This window comes from Sander vitreus, chromosome 20, assembly GCF_031162955.1.
Source record: "Sander vitreus isolate 19-12246 chromosome 20, sanVit1, whole genome shotgun sequence".
Classification (NCBI taxonomy): Eukaryota; Metazoa; Chordata; class Actinopteri; order Perciformes; family Percidae; genus Sander; species Sander vitreus.
In genome coordinates, this window is record NC_135874.1 from 18,786,701 (window position 1) to 18,804,635 (window position 17,935).

At 41.5% G+C, this 17,935-nt stretch overlaps 1 protein-coding gene across 1 annotated transcript in view; it reads right to left on the reverse strand.

Annotated features, from left to right (window-relative positions):
• dlgap2a (discs, large (Drosophila) homolog-associated protein 2a) overlaps nucleotides 1–660 on the reverse strand; it is a 53,336-nt gene extending 52,676 nt beyond the window's left edge. Inside the window, exon 1 of the mRNA XM_078278371.1 lies at nucleotides 1–660. This exon is cut by the window's left edge and continues 484 nt beyond it. Within this exon, the coding sequence (XP_078134497.1) occupies nucleotides 1–599 (599 nt within the window). The 5' untranslated portion in view covers nucleotides 600–660.
• Nucleotides 661–17,935: the final 17,275 nt, after the last annotated feature.

Genomic DNA, 17,935 nt, shown 5'->3' on the forward strand with positions numbered 1-17,935 from the left:
ATCTTGGAGGAACCTTCTAGAGAGTGCGACTTTGTGAAGAGCTTCTGTACCGAGTGGACTAAGTGGCGTATTCGCCCCGGGCTTTCATTGCGCTGCTCTGTGGTCGTGGTTGTGGTGGAGGTGCGTTGATATTGCAGCGTGTGGAAGCCATCCCGGTGCAGCGGCATCTGCTTCTCAAATTGGTCCAGAAGGTTTGCTGGGATTCGGTTCATTTTGCCGCTCCCACCATGCGAGGATGAGCCACCGTCGTCTCGGGAATCCCTGCCGCCAGAAGTGTTGCCACCGGTTTCCCGCGAAGCACTGCCGTAGTGCATGCGGGGGAAAGTGCTACTAGAGATGGAGTGGTCGGTGGCCGACATGGACACCGGTATCACCATGCACTCAGAGTGGATGGAGCTCCGTGGGGAGCAGCGATGGTGACTCTCAAGGGGGCAGCTTTCTGTGGGGCTGAGGAGGTAGGAGGGGGGTCGTGAGTTGCCATGGTGGAGGTGATGGTCCAGGGCATGGTCGCATTCAGCCAGGCCACAGGTGTGTGCTGAGATGGGAGAGGTGAGCTGGAGCTGGAGCTGGGCAGGGCGGCCGCCAGAGAGACCCTTCATGTTCCTGGGTGGAGGGGAGTAGCTGTCCTCATCGAAGTACTGCGAGGGTGACCATGAATACTGCTGGTCTGAAAGAAAGAGAGAGAATATTAGATCACACCCTTGGTGAAAAAAAAGCATATTCCCAAAAAAAGAAATGCATATCACATTTAATGATGGGGGGGGAGCCTAGTACCAAATGACAAGTCCTCGGACAGGTTGGTCATTATCCACCATAATTTCACTCTTCACATCCACTTCAACTACAAAGGACACGAAAAACTCAAAAAGTAGCAGATGCGAAATGTGAAAGTGATATCAACAGATTGCACAGACAAAATCTGTCCTATTTTTTCCCTTCTATTAAGGTCTGTGACGGTATACTGCTAGAGGGACAGGGAAAAAAGAGAGAACGAAAGAAAGAGAAAGGCAGGCGACAGGTAGAAGCCAGCACTGCCATTTATCCAATGCAAAGTGAAATAATAGCCTATCACTCCGTGCTGCTGGTGTCATCCATCAAAGCCCTGAGGAGAGTGCTGTGAGGCACACAGCCTGTTAGGAGTCCTTGGGAGACGATCATCAAATGCATACCCTCCCTCCTTTTCTCTGTGTTGGCCATGTAGTCTTAGATTAAAAGAGGTCGGTCACCAAGGGCAGACATCCCAACACTCGATTCAAAAGTTTAAACTTAATCAGATGATAGGTTTACTTTTTCTTTATGCCTTGTCACCGTGTGCTTTCGCTGTAATTACAATGTCCTCCTCTGAATCACCTCAGGATGTTAAAATTCCATTTTCCAAAATTCCAAAACAGTAAGCATGCTATATGTCATGAATGACCCTCTTAATATAAATGTTGATCATCTGCAAACAGATGAACAGAATAGATCCTGAAAACGATCTAAAGACCTTCACACTTGTTTTCAATTTATGAGGTTTAAAGGGGCTGTTTTCGAAAATCAGAACATTATTTTGCAGTAAAGAAATATTTGCTATGTAAAGACAGGGGAGTAATGGCGTCCTGAGAAGTCACACTCCCTCTATGAGTGTTGTAATCTGAGCTTTTGTTCTTTGTTTTGGAAGCTGGTCCGGCTGCATGTCCCTCCTATTGGCGTCAGAATTTGACGACCTGGGAATGAGAACAGGTTGTTGAAACTGTTGGCCCCTCCCTGTGTGTTCACGTTTTCATTGGCTGACTGTTTGGTGGCAATTCGCCGATGCTAAGCATTGCACACTGCCCAGGCTGGGCTGAGAACGGTGCTCAGGTCGGGGTGGTTAACATTACCGCTGATGAGCAGGTCGCCCCGGTGAGTGTAAGCTAAACATGGAGCTAACTAATGCTTTGTTTGCACTGTAGCAGTTAGCCTTGTTAGCTCTCCCTGTTTCCTCCACCCTCTCTTCCTTCGTGATCCGATGATCAGCATTACGAGCCCCGTATGAGCTCCGACATCCCACGGAAGCCCGAGCCAGGTAGTGCGCAGTGCAAAGCGGCAGCAATTAGCTATGCAGTGGGAGCACGATTGGCGTTGTTAGCTCGCAGCTACCAGTGCTAGCCGCCGCCATTACAGCTAAGCCAGCTCCATGTTTGCTTGCCCCTTTAAACTAGCTAATGCGTGCTAATTAAGTCATCCTATATAACAAAAAATTAAAAGTGTATAATCTAATATTTATTCTGTAAAATAATAATCCCTTTGTCTGCTGTCTGTTTTTGTCTTTCCTCATTAAAAACTGAATATTGTAGTAAAAAAACTAGCCCAGGTCATATTTCAAACTCATCTGCATACTGTCTTGTGATATAAGAAATAAACAAAGAAACAAAGAATAACCATCTAAGCTCACTTGCCTGCCAATTATATGCCTCATAAACCCATACACTTTCACTCTCGCTGTAACCCTGTAAAATGAAGGAGAGCTTTTATGAGCTACTGCGGTAGGAGAGAGGAGGATGGGAGTTTTATGCCAAATAGTAGCATTTTTAAGTACATGTACAACAATGTACTGACAAATCAATACATTCTTAAATAGTTGTTTATCATGAACTTAATTCTGATGTATTGACATAAATACCATGGGCAGCAGGGCTCTGATGACCCTGGCAGTTGTGGAGGAAGTTACCTTATTCAGGTGCTCTAATGAACAAAATTAGACGTATTGTCGAGTGCCACTAGCTTGTGGCTGCACAAGTAATTCTTACTGCTAGGTTGGAGTTCTGAATAAATGTTATGGTCCATCATATACTGGTGGTATTCTCAGTGCTGCTATTCCTCAAAATTAAGGCTAAGTTACCCCTTATGACAACGGCTGCTTCCTGTCAGATTGTTTTATTTTCTCAATACCAATAAGGGAAAACATTTGTCCATATCTTTACCAATGAGGACAACACATTTGTCTTTCCCAGAAACTCTCTATACATTGAACAGCTCCCCTTTTCTATCACCATGGTACACTAGGGATACGATGGACAGTTTGCAGCAGAACCATCAACTTTTTCACTCCATGCAGTCTTATTTTTTTGTCAAAACCTGGTGCCCACATTACTCACAATGCAACTCAACTGTTAATATTAGATCAGAGATTTGGGTATCTTATGCTAGCAGTGGCTAATGTAGCCTTTAGCTGCTAGCCTATGCTAGAGATAAAATTAAGTTGCCCATTTTAATTAACCTGACCAAGAATGATCCTGACCAGTCACTTCCAGGGCTCCTTTCAAGTTTAATTTCCTTTTGTTGATGAACACTGGACAATGTGTGGAATGTTAAAGATTTTAACCTTTGGACAAAACTTTAAATATAAGAAAAAAAGACTCCATCAAGAGACTTACCTGCAACCAGGAGTTGCAGATATGTATCCATATGCTTCACAGTATTGATACATTTCTAAAAGACACTGTTTATTGAGGAAATAATCGGACAGAAATTTTTGTATAATCCTATTAATTAAAATAAGTTACTTTATCACATTGATGCAAAAATCATGCAACATTGCCATGGTTATGATTACTCCCGAGAGCCAAATGACAATTGACAAATTTATATTGTTTCACACTCTATATCGTATATTTCCCAACCCTTCTTGCGACTACCCAGCAATTCAGTAATTCATTTGAAACTGATTTTATTTATTGGACATTTGAATACAACTGTATAAGCTTCACTCACACAAGTTACAGGCCCAACATTGTCAAAAATCCTCTCTGGTCTGGTCACTGGACCCTCAAGATGTTTGTCACTGGGTATATTAAGGATGTTCCTCTCTTAACTCTAAGAAAGTCTCATTCACAAATCCAAAAACCTTTCCAAGACTATGAGAATGACTGTGCTGTTAGTGAAATGTGAATATGGGTGGATGTTTCTTTTCATCTTTTAAATTGGATCAAATTTATTCCATTCAGACTTATTTTTAATGAGGTCTAAGATCTCAACCCCTGAGGTGCAGCCTTGCTCTTCTGTTGCCGTCGTTCTCCATCTGTCAAGATGAAAACAAATTCTCGTTGTTTACCAGTCTTACACGAGGATGTCTAACTTGGCATCCTGATGTAAAATGAATTTAGGCTACTTTAAACATGCATGAGGGAAAAAACTGTTAGGACATTTCCCTGAGGATGGACTGTTATTGTGAGGCTGTACATCACAGAGCTAAAAATGCCTATCAAAAAACATTACTACGGAGTACAGTTCAACAGGCTACATCAGGTGAACTTGCTTAGCTTGAGTCAGTTCAGTTCACTCACTGCAAAGCCAGTAATTGCAGCAGAAGGATGACGTTGCATTATTGATTGATGTGATGCTACATTTCTGTCTGAAGTTATGTCACTGTCTCACTCCAAGGCCTTTTCTCTAACGGCAGACTATTCCTTGAGGTATCTCAGGGAGCTGCACTGAATAAATGATCTATCGGCAGAGTTATGGCATTTCCCGGGATTATACGACAGATGACAGACTCATCCGCCCTCTGTATCTCTTTCTCCTTTTTCTCTACCTCTTCCTCTGCTGATACAGAATTTAAGTTTCGCTAAAGGCAAGAAAAAATAGACGCACAATTCAAGAAGTAAGTCCTACAGAAAATTTCAAAGGTTATTTAATATTTACACGAGGCGGCTTGAGGGAAAGCAGCTCTCTCAGTGAGTGTGCATCCTTCTGGCAAGTGCTCTGCAAACAGGGAGACAAGTATCTGTGACATCCGTGGACAGGGAGAGGGCATGTTATTTTTACATAGATACCAGCATCTGCCATCAAATTATTGGCTTCCTGGCAAGGTTGCCAACTGCTAAGATGGACTGCAAGGATGGAGGGTGAATTTAGTGAACTGGGTGGCAAAAACATTTCAGCACAATATACACCAGGAAGACAGTGTTATCTTTGAATGTCTAGCTATCATGCTTTTAAATATTGATGGGGCCATGATAATAATGAGTATGCAGATGAAGACGAATAATAATATCGAACATTTTTAAGAAAGGAAAAGGCTGGGATTTGAAGGCTAAAACAACTCACCAAACACAAACGTTTTCACTGCAGAGACAAGAAGACCAAAGACCTCTTGTGATAAGCAGATATTTCAATAAAAAAAAAAAAAACAATTCACATTTAACACTTGGTACATTCTGCAATCATCCAATCATGTCTGATTTAACACCTGAATCAACATCCAGCTCTGTTATGTTGCCAAAGCCCTCTGGGCTCGACGTGATATACACACCTTATATCTGACACGAGAAAGTGGAGGGAAGGGAAACGGAGTCAGAGGCTCATTTATTAAGGGCTTCTGTTTTGTGCTGCTGCTCCGCCCGAGTGTGAGTAAAGGTCGTTTTGCTCTTCTTAACACATTAGCATTTAAATAGCATTATATCTGCACTGAGTATCACTGACAGCTCCCACTCTTCCACAAGCTCAGACCTTAACTGGAGTTGAAAACAAAGTTAAAAGATAATAAACCGCTGGACTAGACTGAGAGATCAAAGGCATGCGACCTTCAGAGTTTGGCAGTGGTTAGCATGGTGGCTAGCTGGCGCACTATTTAAGAGAGGATTAAGATAAAGGCCACTGAGTCCCAAAGTTGAGGGAACACAAGAGAGACTTGTGATGGCAGCCTTTTAATGTTTTACATCAGCAATAGAATCTGTCATTTCTGAGTTATCTGGCATCAAACACCCAAACTGCTTCAGTACTTTCATTTGGTTGCCATCTGTAGAGAAAATGTACACTTCTGAAATTTGAAAAAGATGCAAAAAGATCCAGACAACTGGAAAACATCTGCCAAGTTCATTTAAATCCCACATGCTTTTAAATCCAGTGAAAAATTCTACTGTGCAATAAATGTCAAAAAGACTTTTAGTAGCAATTACCAAAAATGTTTAGAACATGTTTCCAAAAACAGCCTTGTCTAGCTTTTCCGGCAGCATCCCTTCCAACTAACCAGAGGAGAGTCACACCCCTTATTTTCTGAGCAAAACAAATCGATAGAGCAGCTTTCTTATCCATCTCCCAAAGGTTAAATGCAGTCTCCCTAGAATTCATGGCCTTTTTTTAGAAAATCAAAGGAAAGGGAATTGTGTCCTCAACCCCCGGGGCAAATCAGCAATGGTAAGAGCTTTTAGAGTGAGGCAACGGACAAAGAGTCAAAGCAGCAAATCTGTCAGCTTTGCAAGCCACATGATATCCACCATAGCAGCTACGATCAAAATAAGGCCCCAGCTTACGGCTTTGGCAGATATCCTGCTCACTTGTCCATCTGAGTGACAGCACAGGACGATTCATGCACACATTTCAAGTGTGGATAGCTGAAAATGAACCCACAGCATTTTAATTGCTAATGCAATACTCAAATAACTGAGCTGTTTCAAACTGCCACAGCAATTGGGAGCCAATCACTTGTCACTGCTATTTTTCCTCATAGACCAGCTGTCTCTGGCCGAGCGTGACACCTAAAATGGCTGAAAAATCAAATTCATGTTTGTGGCTATGACTGACTTCCAATGAGTCTGTTATATTACTGTGTGCTGAGTCAGCAATGAATGTGTCACAGGTGGACATGTATGTTCGCAAGGTTGCTTATGCAGTTACACAATGGGGGAGGACCTGCTCTTACAACCGGCCTTCAATCAAACTGGGAATTCATGCTGGGGTGATTTAGAGCAGAGCTACTGCGACTGAATCAATACCATGACAATGATTAACACTATTAAAAAAGACTAGCAGTCTAACCTACTGGCCTCTATGAAATACCAGGTGACTCATTGCTTTGGAGTCTATGATGAACTTTGTTACCTGTGATAAAACAATGACATATTACACAATGAAAACACTGTATCTGCTAATCATGGTTGACAGCTGAAAGAGCTCTGTCACAGTGGCTGTTTTTCATGTTGCTTTTATTTTGGAAACATCTGACTAAATGTCCAATTGCATAAAGAGAGATGTCATTGTCAAGTGCTCTTTCAGAAGGGTGTGCATATCGGAGAATATGCACTGAGGTTGCATACGGGGAATTGAGACCCTAGTATTTATTGGGAACTTTGGTCAAAATATACAACCATTTCCTGGAACAATACCTGCTGAAAACACAGGATCTTAGCTTGTTTGTGCTTGTGTTTGTGACACCTTCTCCAAACTTAATTACTACAAGAACCACAATTTCTTTTAATGCTAAAAAAAAGAAGCTCAGCTGTGTGAATCTGTAATGGTGAACACAAAGTGCAAACTATGTATATGAAAACTTTGCAAGTTGTTCAAGAAGTGGCGGGCCTCCAACCCCAAATCAGAGTGCAGAGCGCAAGAAGGCCTCTGTGTACATGCAAGGAATTTGAGTTTTTTTGCATTGCTTTCAATGTACTTACACAGAAACAGCTAGGGCAAGGAAAGCAAAGCTGGACAAATAAAGGTAAAGAATAGACAGGACTAGTATGTACACAAGATTATGAACAAAAGAGTTAGATATTCCATGAGAGGAAAGAACTTTAAAATCATATAAAAGTAGGGCTGTCAAAATGAATGCAATAATAACACGTTAACGCAAATTCCTTTTGACGCCATTTGTTTTTTACATGCGATTAATGCACGCGCGTTCTGTGATTTGAAATTCGAAGCGATGCAGCAGTAACGTTGTGGATGGCTAGCAGAAACAAAGCTCCTTGAGTAGAAATTGATAAAGACATGGGTCGTTTGGATGGCAAGTTCAGCTTCAAAGCCCTTCCAGAGAGTTCTCTCCATAAGACTAAAGTTATTTGCATGTACTGTCGATGTGAAGTGAGTTACCACCAGAGTCCATCGAGTCTCAAATCGAGTCTATATCGACAACGTTTCATTTCCGGCATTGCTCAGGTGCTGCCTGAAATTCCGCCGGATGTCCCTCATTTCGACCAGATGTCTGTCACCTTACACTACCCTTCAGGGTACCCTGGATAGTTATGAAACGGAGACGTCTGGACAACTCTACAAGCAACAAACGTTCAACAGCGATAGCTACATGGGTGGCTACAGCTTGCAATCGCGAGTTATCTATGGACAATCATGCGATTAATTGCGACTAAAGACTTACACACCAGGGAGTTCTGTCTGGATGTGACAAATGGCAGCAAGGGAGATCACCACCCTCCCCAGCAATCAAAGCCTACACCCCACTTTCTTTCCGCCAGCAGGGGGAGGTTTGCCTTAGTGCACAGAAGGATAGATGAGAGCCAGAAGAAAGCTAGTGGAGGTAAGTGGATATTGTCTACCGAGCTTCTGTAACCAACAATAATAAATAAGGAAATACCGTTTGTGTGTTTCTGTACGTTTTGGGAGAGTCTGGGGAGATAACAGGTACAGGCGATGATACTGCTGTGAACAGGAACTATAGCAGCAGATATGCATATACCTCTAAACCCTCCCAAAGAGCTCTGCTCACAACTCTATCAGCCTTGGCACTAATCTCTTCAAAAATGATTAGGCCAATGGCAGGTCGTCCCAACGAATGTAAAATGGCAATTTCTCTTCTCTAACACACAATTTCACCTACAGAGTGGCGAGCTGAAGGCAGCCATAGTATTTAGTTGCAGAGAGATTATGGTGGCCAGATAAGGACAAGCCGCTGAATGTCTGAATACTTATCGTGAGCTCGCTAATGATGAAGTGTGTTATCTGTGCTGCGCTCAGCGCTCCTCCTCAGCTCCCCTCTTTCTCTGCCAGTCAAAGTAGGGACAGAACGATAGGTAGCAGAAAGAAATTTAACAAAGTGTCAGGATCAGCGTTCCTTGTTCCTCCCAGAATGACAATACTTGAGGCTTTTGTGCTTCCCAACCTTCTGGTTTCTCTTTTGTATTTTGGAATTGAACACAAAAGGCTGCATTATATTATACTGAAAATGTACAGCCCATCTCATATTCAACTGTGGTAATGCCATCCCACACAACATCACTACAGTAAAGCAACGGTGCCAAATTGTCTTTTCTTTGTAACATTTATTTTTCAAGCAACAATCTCCTCAATCTAGAGCTTAGATTGGGCCCAAATCAAACCCAACCCTACCCGTGAACGTTGTGTCCGTTGTGTCCACATTAACTGTAATTATGAGCCCGAGCTCGATTTAAACCCAAAAATGTTTTAATACGTGGCCCGTTATAACTGACGTTCTCAACTACAATTCCGAGTTGTTCCGAGAAATCTGTTTAGAATTATCTTAATGAATAATGCATCAAGGACGAAGCCTGTAAACTGTTTGTTTATTCAGAATGGAATGGATCGCAAATGATCCGAATGAAGAAACGTAAAAAGAAAACTCGACCCTAGCTCCCTCAGCCGAATAGTGTGGGTAACAGATAAAGGCAGCAACATAATCAAAGCCCTGGAACCATATAGGAGACTTTCTTGTCTTGATCACCTAATTAATACTGTCCTTCGCCACGGTCTGCATGCTGACGCATTGGCCGACAATAGTGCTGCAGATGGGGGAGACACGATGTAGCACAGTTTACCTCACACTCAAGTCAGTGCAGGACGTGTAACCTACCCAGAGCTATGGGAGAAGCTGGAGAGGCGGAGCTTTCTCCCCACCAAATTAGGCTGATAAAGTAGTGATTCAAAAAACACAATTGCTTGATCAAGGGCCCGGCCCGGCCCGGCCCGGCCCAAGGATAGCATCGGAAAATATTGGGCTTGGGCTTGGACAGAGAATCTAAACTCTACCTCAATCAAATTTTTTTCAAGGTCCCCATTTCATTTACAAGAGCCACATAAATTGACTTGGAGTCCAACAATGCCCCCGGGCAAACTCTTGCCAAGTGTGGTAGATTGCATGGGCTTGCATTTACACGGTGGAATCATAAATCCAGTTCAGCTCTCCAGCTATGAATACATCATGCTGATTGTGAAATTCTGCCCCAGGAAAAGCCCTTTGAGTGTGTGTATGTGTTTGAGAGAGAAAGAGAGTAAGTCACATCTTATGTAACAGCAAGGACTGCATTCCTGGGCAAGTTGTTAGAGGAAGCCTCAGAACTGTCCCTGGTTGCCATGGCAACACTCTCTGAAGTTCCCATCCTTTTGCTGCCTTTGCAGCCACTGAGGACTTCATGACAAAATGAGAGATAATTTATATATTGTCACACTGGTATTATTTGCAGGGGACGTTAAAAAAAACAACATTCAGGACCGGGCACATGGCAAGGTCCAAACCAGCCCTCAGTCCCCAGAGACAATCCCATCACGGAACTGATTTTAAAACCACTACAGGTCCCCCGGGCCCTGCAGGCATCCAAACTCCTCAGCCTGAAGAAGACAATTGAAATCCTTTCCCCTCTAATGTGATTTTCCTCTCTGCAGACCACAGCAGCCCAGAGAGCGAGGGTGGGGGCTGACCATAATGAGTTTTTGGAGATGGAAGTGATACCGACAGTCCAGTTCAGATCCTTGTCTCTCAATCGCGTTTTTCTCCAAAGTCAACCAGAACATTAGAGGCACAAAGTCAATCAGTGTGTTACATGATTTGCTGTGATGTTATTCGGGACAAAATCTGATCAGAAAAATTAAGTGGACTGACAACATTTGAGGGTGGCAAACAATTAAGACTGATAAAGTGCTTTGCTAAGCTTGAATTACCATAAGGATCACATGCACTGTGTGTGACTGGGAGAATTCAAATACTAAACTATGCTGCTACACAAAACCTTCATCGGCTAAAAATAACCACTCACGTTTGTGTGCACACAGACACCCACAAACGCCACGTGTTGATTTGGATGGAGGAAGGTTGCATGTCGCTCTGGGGACTGAAGTAGAACCTGGACACATCTGACAGTAAAATGTAATTAGTGTAAGTGCCTGTCCTGGTGTTTTATTGGTCTAATTTCAGTGAAATGAAAGAAGTGCTATTGACAGTGCCCTGTGTGCATTCTAAACGCATCATATAAAAACTATTTAAAAACTGGAAACAGCTTATATTGCCACTCCATGGAGTTGTACTGATAAATTTGTTGAGCGATGTGCTGCCACCAGCTGCCACTGTTATCACTGAAGTGACTGTACAGTATGTTTTCTTATTGTTACATACACATTTCATCCTACTGATAATGCTAAATGTTAATGTTAATTAATAACTTAAGATACTTAGGGCTGCAACTAACAGTAGGCTACTTTTACTATAAGGTAGTCTACAGATTATTTTCTTGATTCATCAATGAGTTGTTGAGTCGTTAAAATGGCAGAAAACACTTGACAAGTTACCGAGGTGAGTCATCAAGTTCTGTCTGACCAACAGTCCAAAACCCAAAGATAATCAGAAAAGCAGAAAATATTCATGAAGAAAAAATAGGGAATGCTGCACTGGGTCAAGACGCTTGGTGATGTTGAAGGATTGGGCAAGTAGTCGAGTAAGAATAATAAAAAACAAGGACTGTCCAGCTTACTTTAAATGGAGGTCCATGATATTGATTTGTTATTTTATCAAAAACAGATTTTAATGGATAAAAGCATGTACCCTTATCTATATCCATGTATTAGTAAAGGATTTTTAACTTACTATCGGCGTGCCTAGTATGCTTTTTAAGACTGCCAAGTGCCAACCAATATTTCTTTATTGTTACCAGAAAATATTCACATTTGAAGAGCTGGAACCAGTAAATGTTTTGCATTTTTGTTCTGTTTTTCATGAAATGACAAACTATTAATCGGTTATCAAAAATGTTGCTTAAATTGTTTTAGCTTTAGAACTTTAAAAAGCATTTTGTAAGCACAGATGGCAATTGTAAAAGCATAAGCAGTGTATGATTAGACATGAATAACATGAAAAAAGACATCAATGACCATGCAAAAGAAATGTTACAGTAATAGTATACGTAAAGAATATGAAGCAATACTATATGAATTATTTTAAATGAATTCTGTGTCTTTGCATTTGCATCAGTTGATCTTGTCTGGCAGCTTTAAACCCATCAAATACCACCTAAAGGTATAAGCTAATGCCCAAAATGAGAAGAAAGTCAGTCAATAACAGACCAGGGGTAGTCCAAAAATGACCTTTGTAAGATGAGAAAGACTCCGATACAAAAGGTCACAAAACACTAAGCAGCATTTTGACAACCTGGATGTTTACTTAATAAAATATTTTCCTAAGATGCCTTACATTTCCCACTTCTAAATTATATACGAAGGCTATACTGCAAAGTGTTAATTAGGTAAGGACATTATGGCAGATGTTGTTGAATGGGCACTCTCCTCCTTTATAGTACATGTCACGTGATGCTGTGTTACAGGTCTGAGTTAAAAGAGTAATGAAGATCAGATATGTAAACATTCATCGTCAACATCTGTGCAAAAGCACCCTTTAGGGGGCAGGCTAGCTTTCATTTGCTTCCCTAGGCAATCACTCAAACCACATGATTCTAGTAATAATCCAATGGAGTGAGAGGGCTGAATTACCCCCCCTCACATCCAACACAAGTAGCTGTTTTGGGATAAAAGGAGATGTAGAAAACCTGGATATAGGCTTTGAGAACAGCCAGACTGGATTGGAAGTAATGCAGCTGTTGCCTGGTGTTTGATGCTTAAGTGTGCAACAGACGACAGACGTTGACTGAAAGTAACGCACAAGAAACAGAGAAAACATATCGACAGCAAGCACTGAGATTGATTGGTGACAGGCCAAACATGTTTCCCATTTTCAGTTGATACCCCTACTTCACACTCTTTTTGGTCCCAGGGGTCTGACTGCAGCCTCTTCCACTGAACCTCATCGACAAGCAATTTTTTCTCCGTAAGGTGAGCAGAAATAATTCATAATGACAGACGGGTCGGCACACATGATTTGTGTGAGGGAATCTGTGTGCTGTCAGATCGAGAGAGTGTGTGAAGAAGAGTGGCAGGCATAGGGGAAAAAGAGGGTGAAAGACAAGTCAGTATTCAGTTATAATCGCGCAAAGTTCTCTCAGGAACACTTACTTGGTGTAGTAAATGGAGATGACAATACAATTTGACTTGGAGGTACATATGTCTACTCTTGGGGAACACTCTTTGCTGCTGACATATGTATACCATAGCATCTTGGCAGCAATATGAGCAATATGACAAAATTTGTGGTAAAAACACACCTTTAAGTATATAATTCATTCTCAATGTGTAACAAAACAGGCTTCACAATGAAAATGTATGAGCTGCTGATAAAGATGATGTTTAGATAATGGCTAGGAAGCTAAACAACTCAAGATTCAGCTGACGTTCAACATTGCTCTAAAAGCAATCTCTGACATAATAATTTCTAAAGCAAGTGGAACCACTGCCACAACAGACATCCATCCCTCCATCCACCCACCCACCCCATCAAGACTCCACAACAACTGTCCTTGTTCATTACCTCCAAAGCTTTGAGCTGGAAGTTGCTTAGAAACAAAGCTCTAACAAAGCAACTAGCTGTGTCTCGATTCAGGGCCCTCAGGGAACCTCTGAAGTCCGTATTTCTAGACTCAGTACGTCGTAACAGGCCAACAATGCCGGTTTCATTTCAAAGGCTCTTCCCAATAGGGGCTGAGCAATACTGCCGTCCTACACACATCATGTGTATTATTAGCAATTTGTGTAGTCAGAAAGTCAGAAAAAATATATTCAAAGAATCACATCAAATCTACCAGGTATTTAAGCTCAGGTGGGAACCCATCTATGAGAAATACACAGTATGACATTAACAACCGCAATGAAAAAAGCCACTGCAGGGTGTAAATACTAGAAACCAGAAACAAACTCTGATTGTTGTTGTTAGCAGCCTGGACATGCTGTTAATCACATGGTGTTGTAGGCAAATAGTTATTGTCATTTATATGGATACATTTACCATTAACCTGGTACACCTGCCAGAGAGGGCACCTACCCTCATTTTTTGACTTGATGCGTAGACAAGGAAAGCTTTTTACCATTTTCTTTGAATTTTATGGACCAAATCTTTTGATCAATTAATCAAAAAAGCAATTGACAGAAAAACCAATTGAAAACAATTGTTAGTTGCAGCCCTAGTCTCATTTGGGTAGGAAGCACAGGTCACACAGGTGGAATATCACAAAATAAATGTCAAGATTGGGGTTTTATTAACATGTGGTCACATGTGTTACCATGTGTTGTGTTGATAAGTGCTTAAAAGTGACATAAAATAGATGCAGCTCTGAACACAACTTTAGATAGCATGTAACATCACTGCTTTGCACCGGCAGAACAATCGCTGGGTGTGTTTGCTCTGTGTCATAAGCAAAGAAGACCAATATAATATGGCCATAGTCCCCTTGCATCACTGCAGGTTATGAATGGCAGTTTGCCTTATTGTTACCATCATCATTTTTTAATCATGTAGTAAAATATAACAAAATGTGGGTATGGATAGTGAAATTGCACAACAGGGTGGTCTCTTTCTTGACTGAAATCAATTAAAGTGCCTGTGATACCCCTTCCACCCCCATCTCCATTTCCAACAAGGCGAGGGTAACGAGCCCATTGTTGCATCACACTGCTTCCTGATTGGCCTCTAATGCTTGTCCTTGAGGTCTGAGCTTTGAAAAATGTGATGTGTACGCACGCTGCAAATGAATGAGCCCACAACAAATACTTTACTATGACAATCAGGATCCAATAAAGAACAGTACAGTTTGAATAACCTAGCCTTTTCCTTTTTGCCTCCTGTTCCTGTTCTTGTTCCTACCTATATTGCACAAAACCGGGAAAACACGAATTACAAAATGTTCAATATTTGCAGGTGTGATTCAAAATCAACAAACTGTTGTGTTCAGTGAAGTCTGTGTGAGAGTATGTGATCCCACTGAAAATGAAAAACATGTAAAAAGTGGTGTGAAGTCTCACAACATTTCGTGTTTAGAAAAGGACAACATGGAGGATAGGTGAAAAGAACTAACATATGACAGGGTGAGACAAGGCGAAGCTATCAGGGCATGCTTATGATGGATTAATGCTGTTTTGCATTAATTAACTGGTAAAATATAAAACATGCTGTGAATAAGTTTCACTCAATGGTCAATTTAATACAATTTAATACCTCATTATGCTTCACTTGTCAAACTTCAATGTCGCCTGAACGTGAACAATGAGAGGTAGGTGATTTAATTGGTCTCCTCGTTCAGCACGCTGGTAATGCCATGGGTTTTGTCAATCTGATAAAGGCAATAGATAATAACTCATTACCTTGAGTTATTAATGTTGTGTACTCTCACGGAGCGCGGGGCATCACTCCCTAAGTCCTATTGGGCGTCTTCGTGCAAAACGTGATCACAAACAGATTAGAGGAATGGAGGAGGGATGCATTTGTAAACGCTGGGTGGCTCCATTACATGTACAGGAGGGAAGGAGCAGGGTTAGGTCCACAGAGCTGCAATATATCAGGATATAAAGTTAAATGGTTCTGGGACTAATGAAATTGTTTATGGGCTTTCCAATCAGCTTGAAGAGATACTTTAGGGTCACCAGATAAGTGTGGACTTTATTGTGGAGTCAATAGCAAAGGTCAGTTTGTCTTGACCTCAACTGCTCCTGTTTCTCTTTATTCCCCACTTCACAACATGAGCTTTTGAATTATAATTATTTTTTTGTTTCAATAAGGGAGCTCTGAACTCTGAGCTCTACTAAAATTGTCACCAAAATTTTGTAATTAGTAATGGATCTGTAAAGGGATATAGGACCAGGCGGCACACTCATAAAATCAATGTTGCGGTGTGAAATATCCTCCACTTACTTACAGAATAGTTCTATAGCAAATGTCAAACACATACCATGCCCTTTGATTTAACGATTAGAAATAGTCCATGCACTATACAAGCACCTTTTTTCATGCACAATACACACAAACTATGTTTTGTCCTGTATAATAGATGTAAAACTAAATAATCTGCAACCATTTTGATCATTGATTAATTACTTAAGTCAAATATCAAGAAAAAACAAAAAACATTGTCTGTTTCTGGCTTCTCCAATATGACGATATCCAGTTTTTTTCTGTTCCACAGTATGTCACTGTAAATACAGTCTCTTTGGGTTTTAGATTGACTAAGAATCTACAGCCGTGCTAGCGCCTCTGTGAAGCTGTACTGAGGCAAATAAGGGCTCTGAGCTAAATAACATATTAACAACAGGCGTCAGGCAGTTTTTCCTGTATGGGAACTGTTCTTGGTTGATTCTCAATTGATTATGCTTCTGCTTTTGAGGATACGAGAGAACAGTTTGATGCTAAATTGAGTCACTATGGACTATGGCTAGCGGCTCTGTGAGGCTGTGCTTAGGCACAACTGTGCTTTAAATTAAATGCCAACATCAGCATTCTAACATTCTCACAATGACAATGCTAACATGCTGATGTTTAGCAGGTATAATGTTACCAAGTTGACTATGTTAGTTAAATGTGTTAGCATGCTAACATTGGCAATTTAGGGCTAAACGGAGGCTGGTGGGCATGCCATTCATTTTGCAGGAGGGACAAAGGACAAATTGTCCAAAAAAAATTGAACTCGCAAAATTTGGCAGAAACACATGGTCATTTACCCACCTCCTTGCCTCCCACTGATGATTAGAAATAACAAAAAAATCAGCTTCCATCAAGCTGTTGTCACTGCAGCCTCGTCATCCCACACCTAAAAACTGTGAATCAACCACGCTGAATCAGAAAGAGAGAAAGAGAAATATAAAGAGTAAAAGAGCTCTCCATCCAGACAGAAGGTCTCATTTTAGCCATGAACATGTTTGTTAAAAAGTATTCAGCTGAAGCTGGGCAGATAAGTGGAAGTGGGAGGAAGATTTTACCAGTTTAGAGAGGTCTTCTGTGTGCCAGAAGGAAATACCACAGGTTACATTAACTGTACAGAGGTGCCTTCAAGCCGACAGTGATGGATTGTTTGGGTTTTAGAATGAACGTTAAGTGTGGCTGGCTGTCACAGTGTGCAGTGTTTTAGAGTGAACCCAAATTAAGTATCTTTTGTGCACTTCAGGTGAGCTCAAAGGCAGTGACCCTGCTGCTATAAAATGGGCATATATAAAAATGTCACTACTGCCTGAATCATTTTGAGTTCACAGAAATGCAAAACAGGTTTAATTCCACCTCCATGTGATTCTTGACGCTTAATCCGAGACCTCTGTGGCCATAGGTAATGTGACTAATGTGCAAGTAAGTAACAGGGAGTACTATGTTTCAGTAAAACACATCTGATGGAGGGCCATGAGCCATGGCATGCATCCATCATCCACGGCTCCACAGCCCAGCTTCCTGCCACGGACATTAACCCAAAGTGACCTCCACTGAGGCCGGGTGAGGATTTAATGTTTCCTGAGGGCCACATTGGACCCTGGCATTGAGTTGTTATAAGGACCCTTTAGGGAAGTGGGAGGCTTTAAGGTGAGGACTCAGTACACACTATTAACCCCTTCTGATCTTGGATTATTGCCAAGTCAGACTGATGCTGGTTATCACACACAGACCCGACCAAAAGGGCCAGCTATTATGTACCAAGGTTAACTTGTCACAGGAGGTGCTGTGATTGAACACAGTCGGTGACAACAAAAGGCTGCACTTATTCTTCTTTTCAGAAGCACAGAGTGAATTTTCCGGACAAAGAAACTAAATTTGAAGCAATCACTGCGACTGCAACACTTTTGATGTAATTCACATTTTGATCGGAGGCTCAATCCTAAAACCAACAATCCCCCTGGTAGTTACTGGGGGAATCTTTATGCAGTATCACCAAAAAAACATTTCTAAACAAACACACGTCCTTGTATGGGAGGAGGAATCATCATCAGCACATCAGCGTCACTCATGGATGATCCAAATGTTCCCTGATGGGGAACGAAAGGTAGGGCAGTGGCAGCCCAATACTCACAGAAGTCATAATTGTTACTGAAAATAATGAGT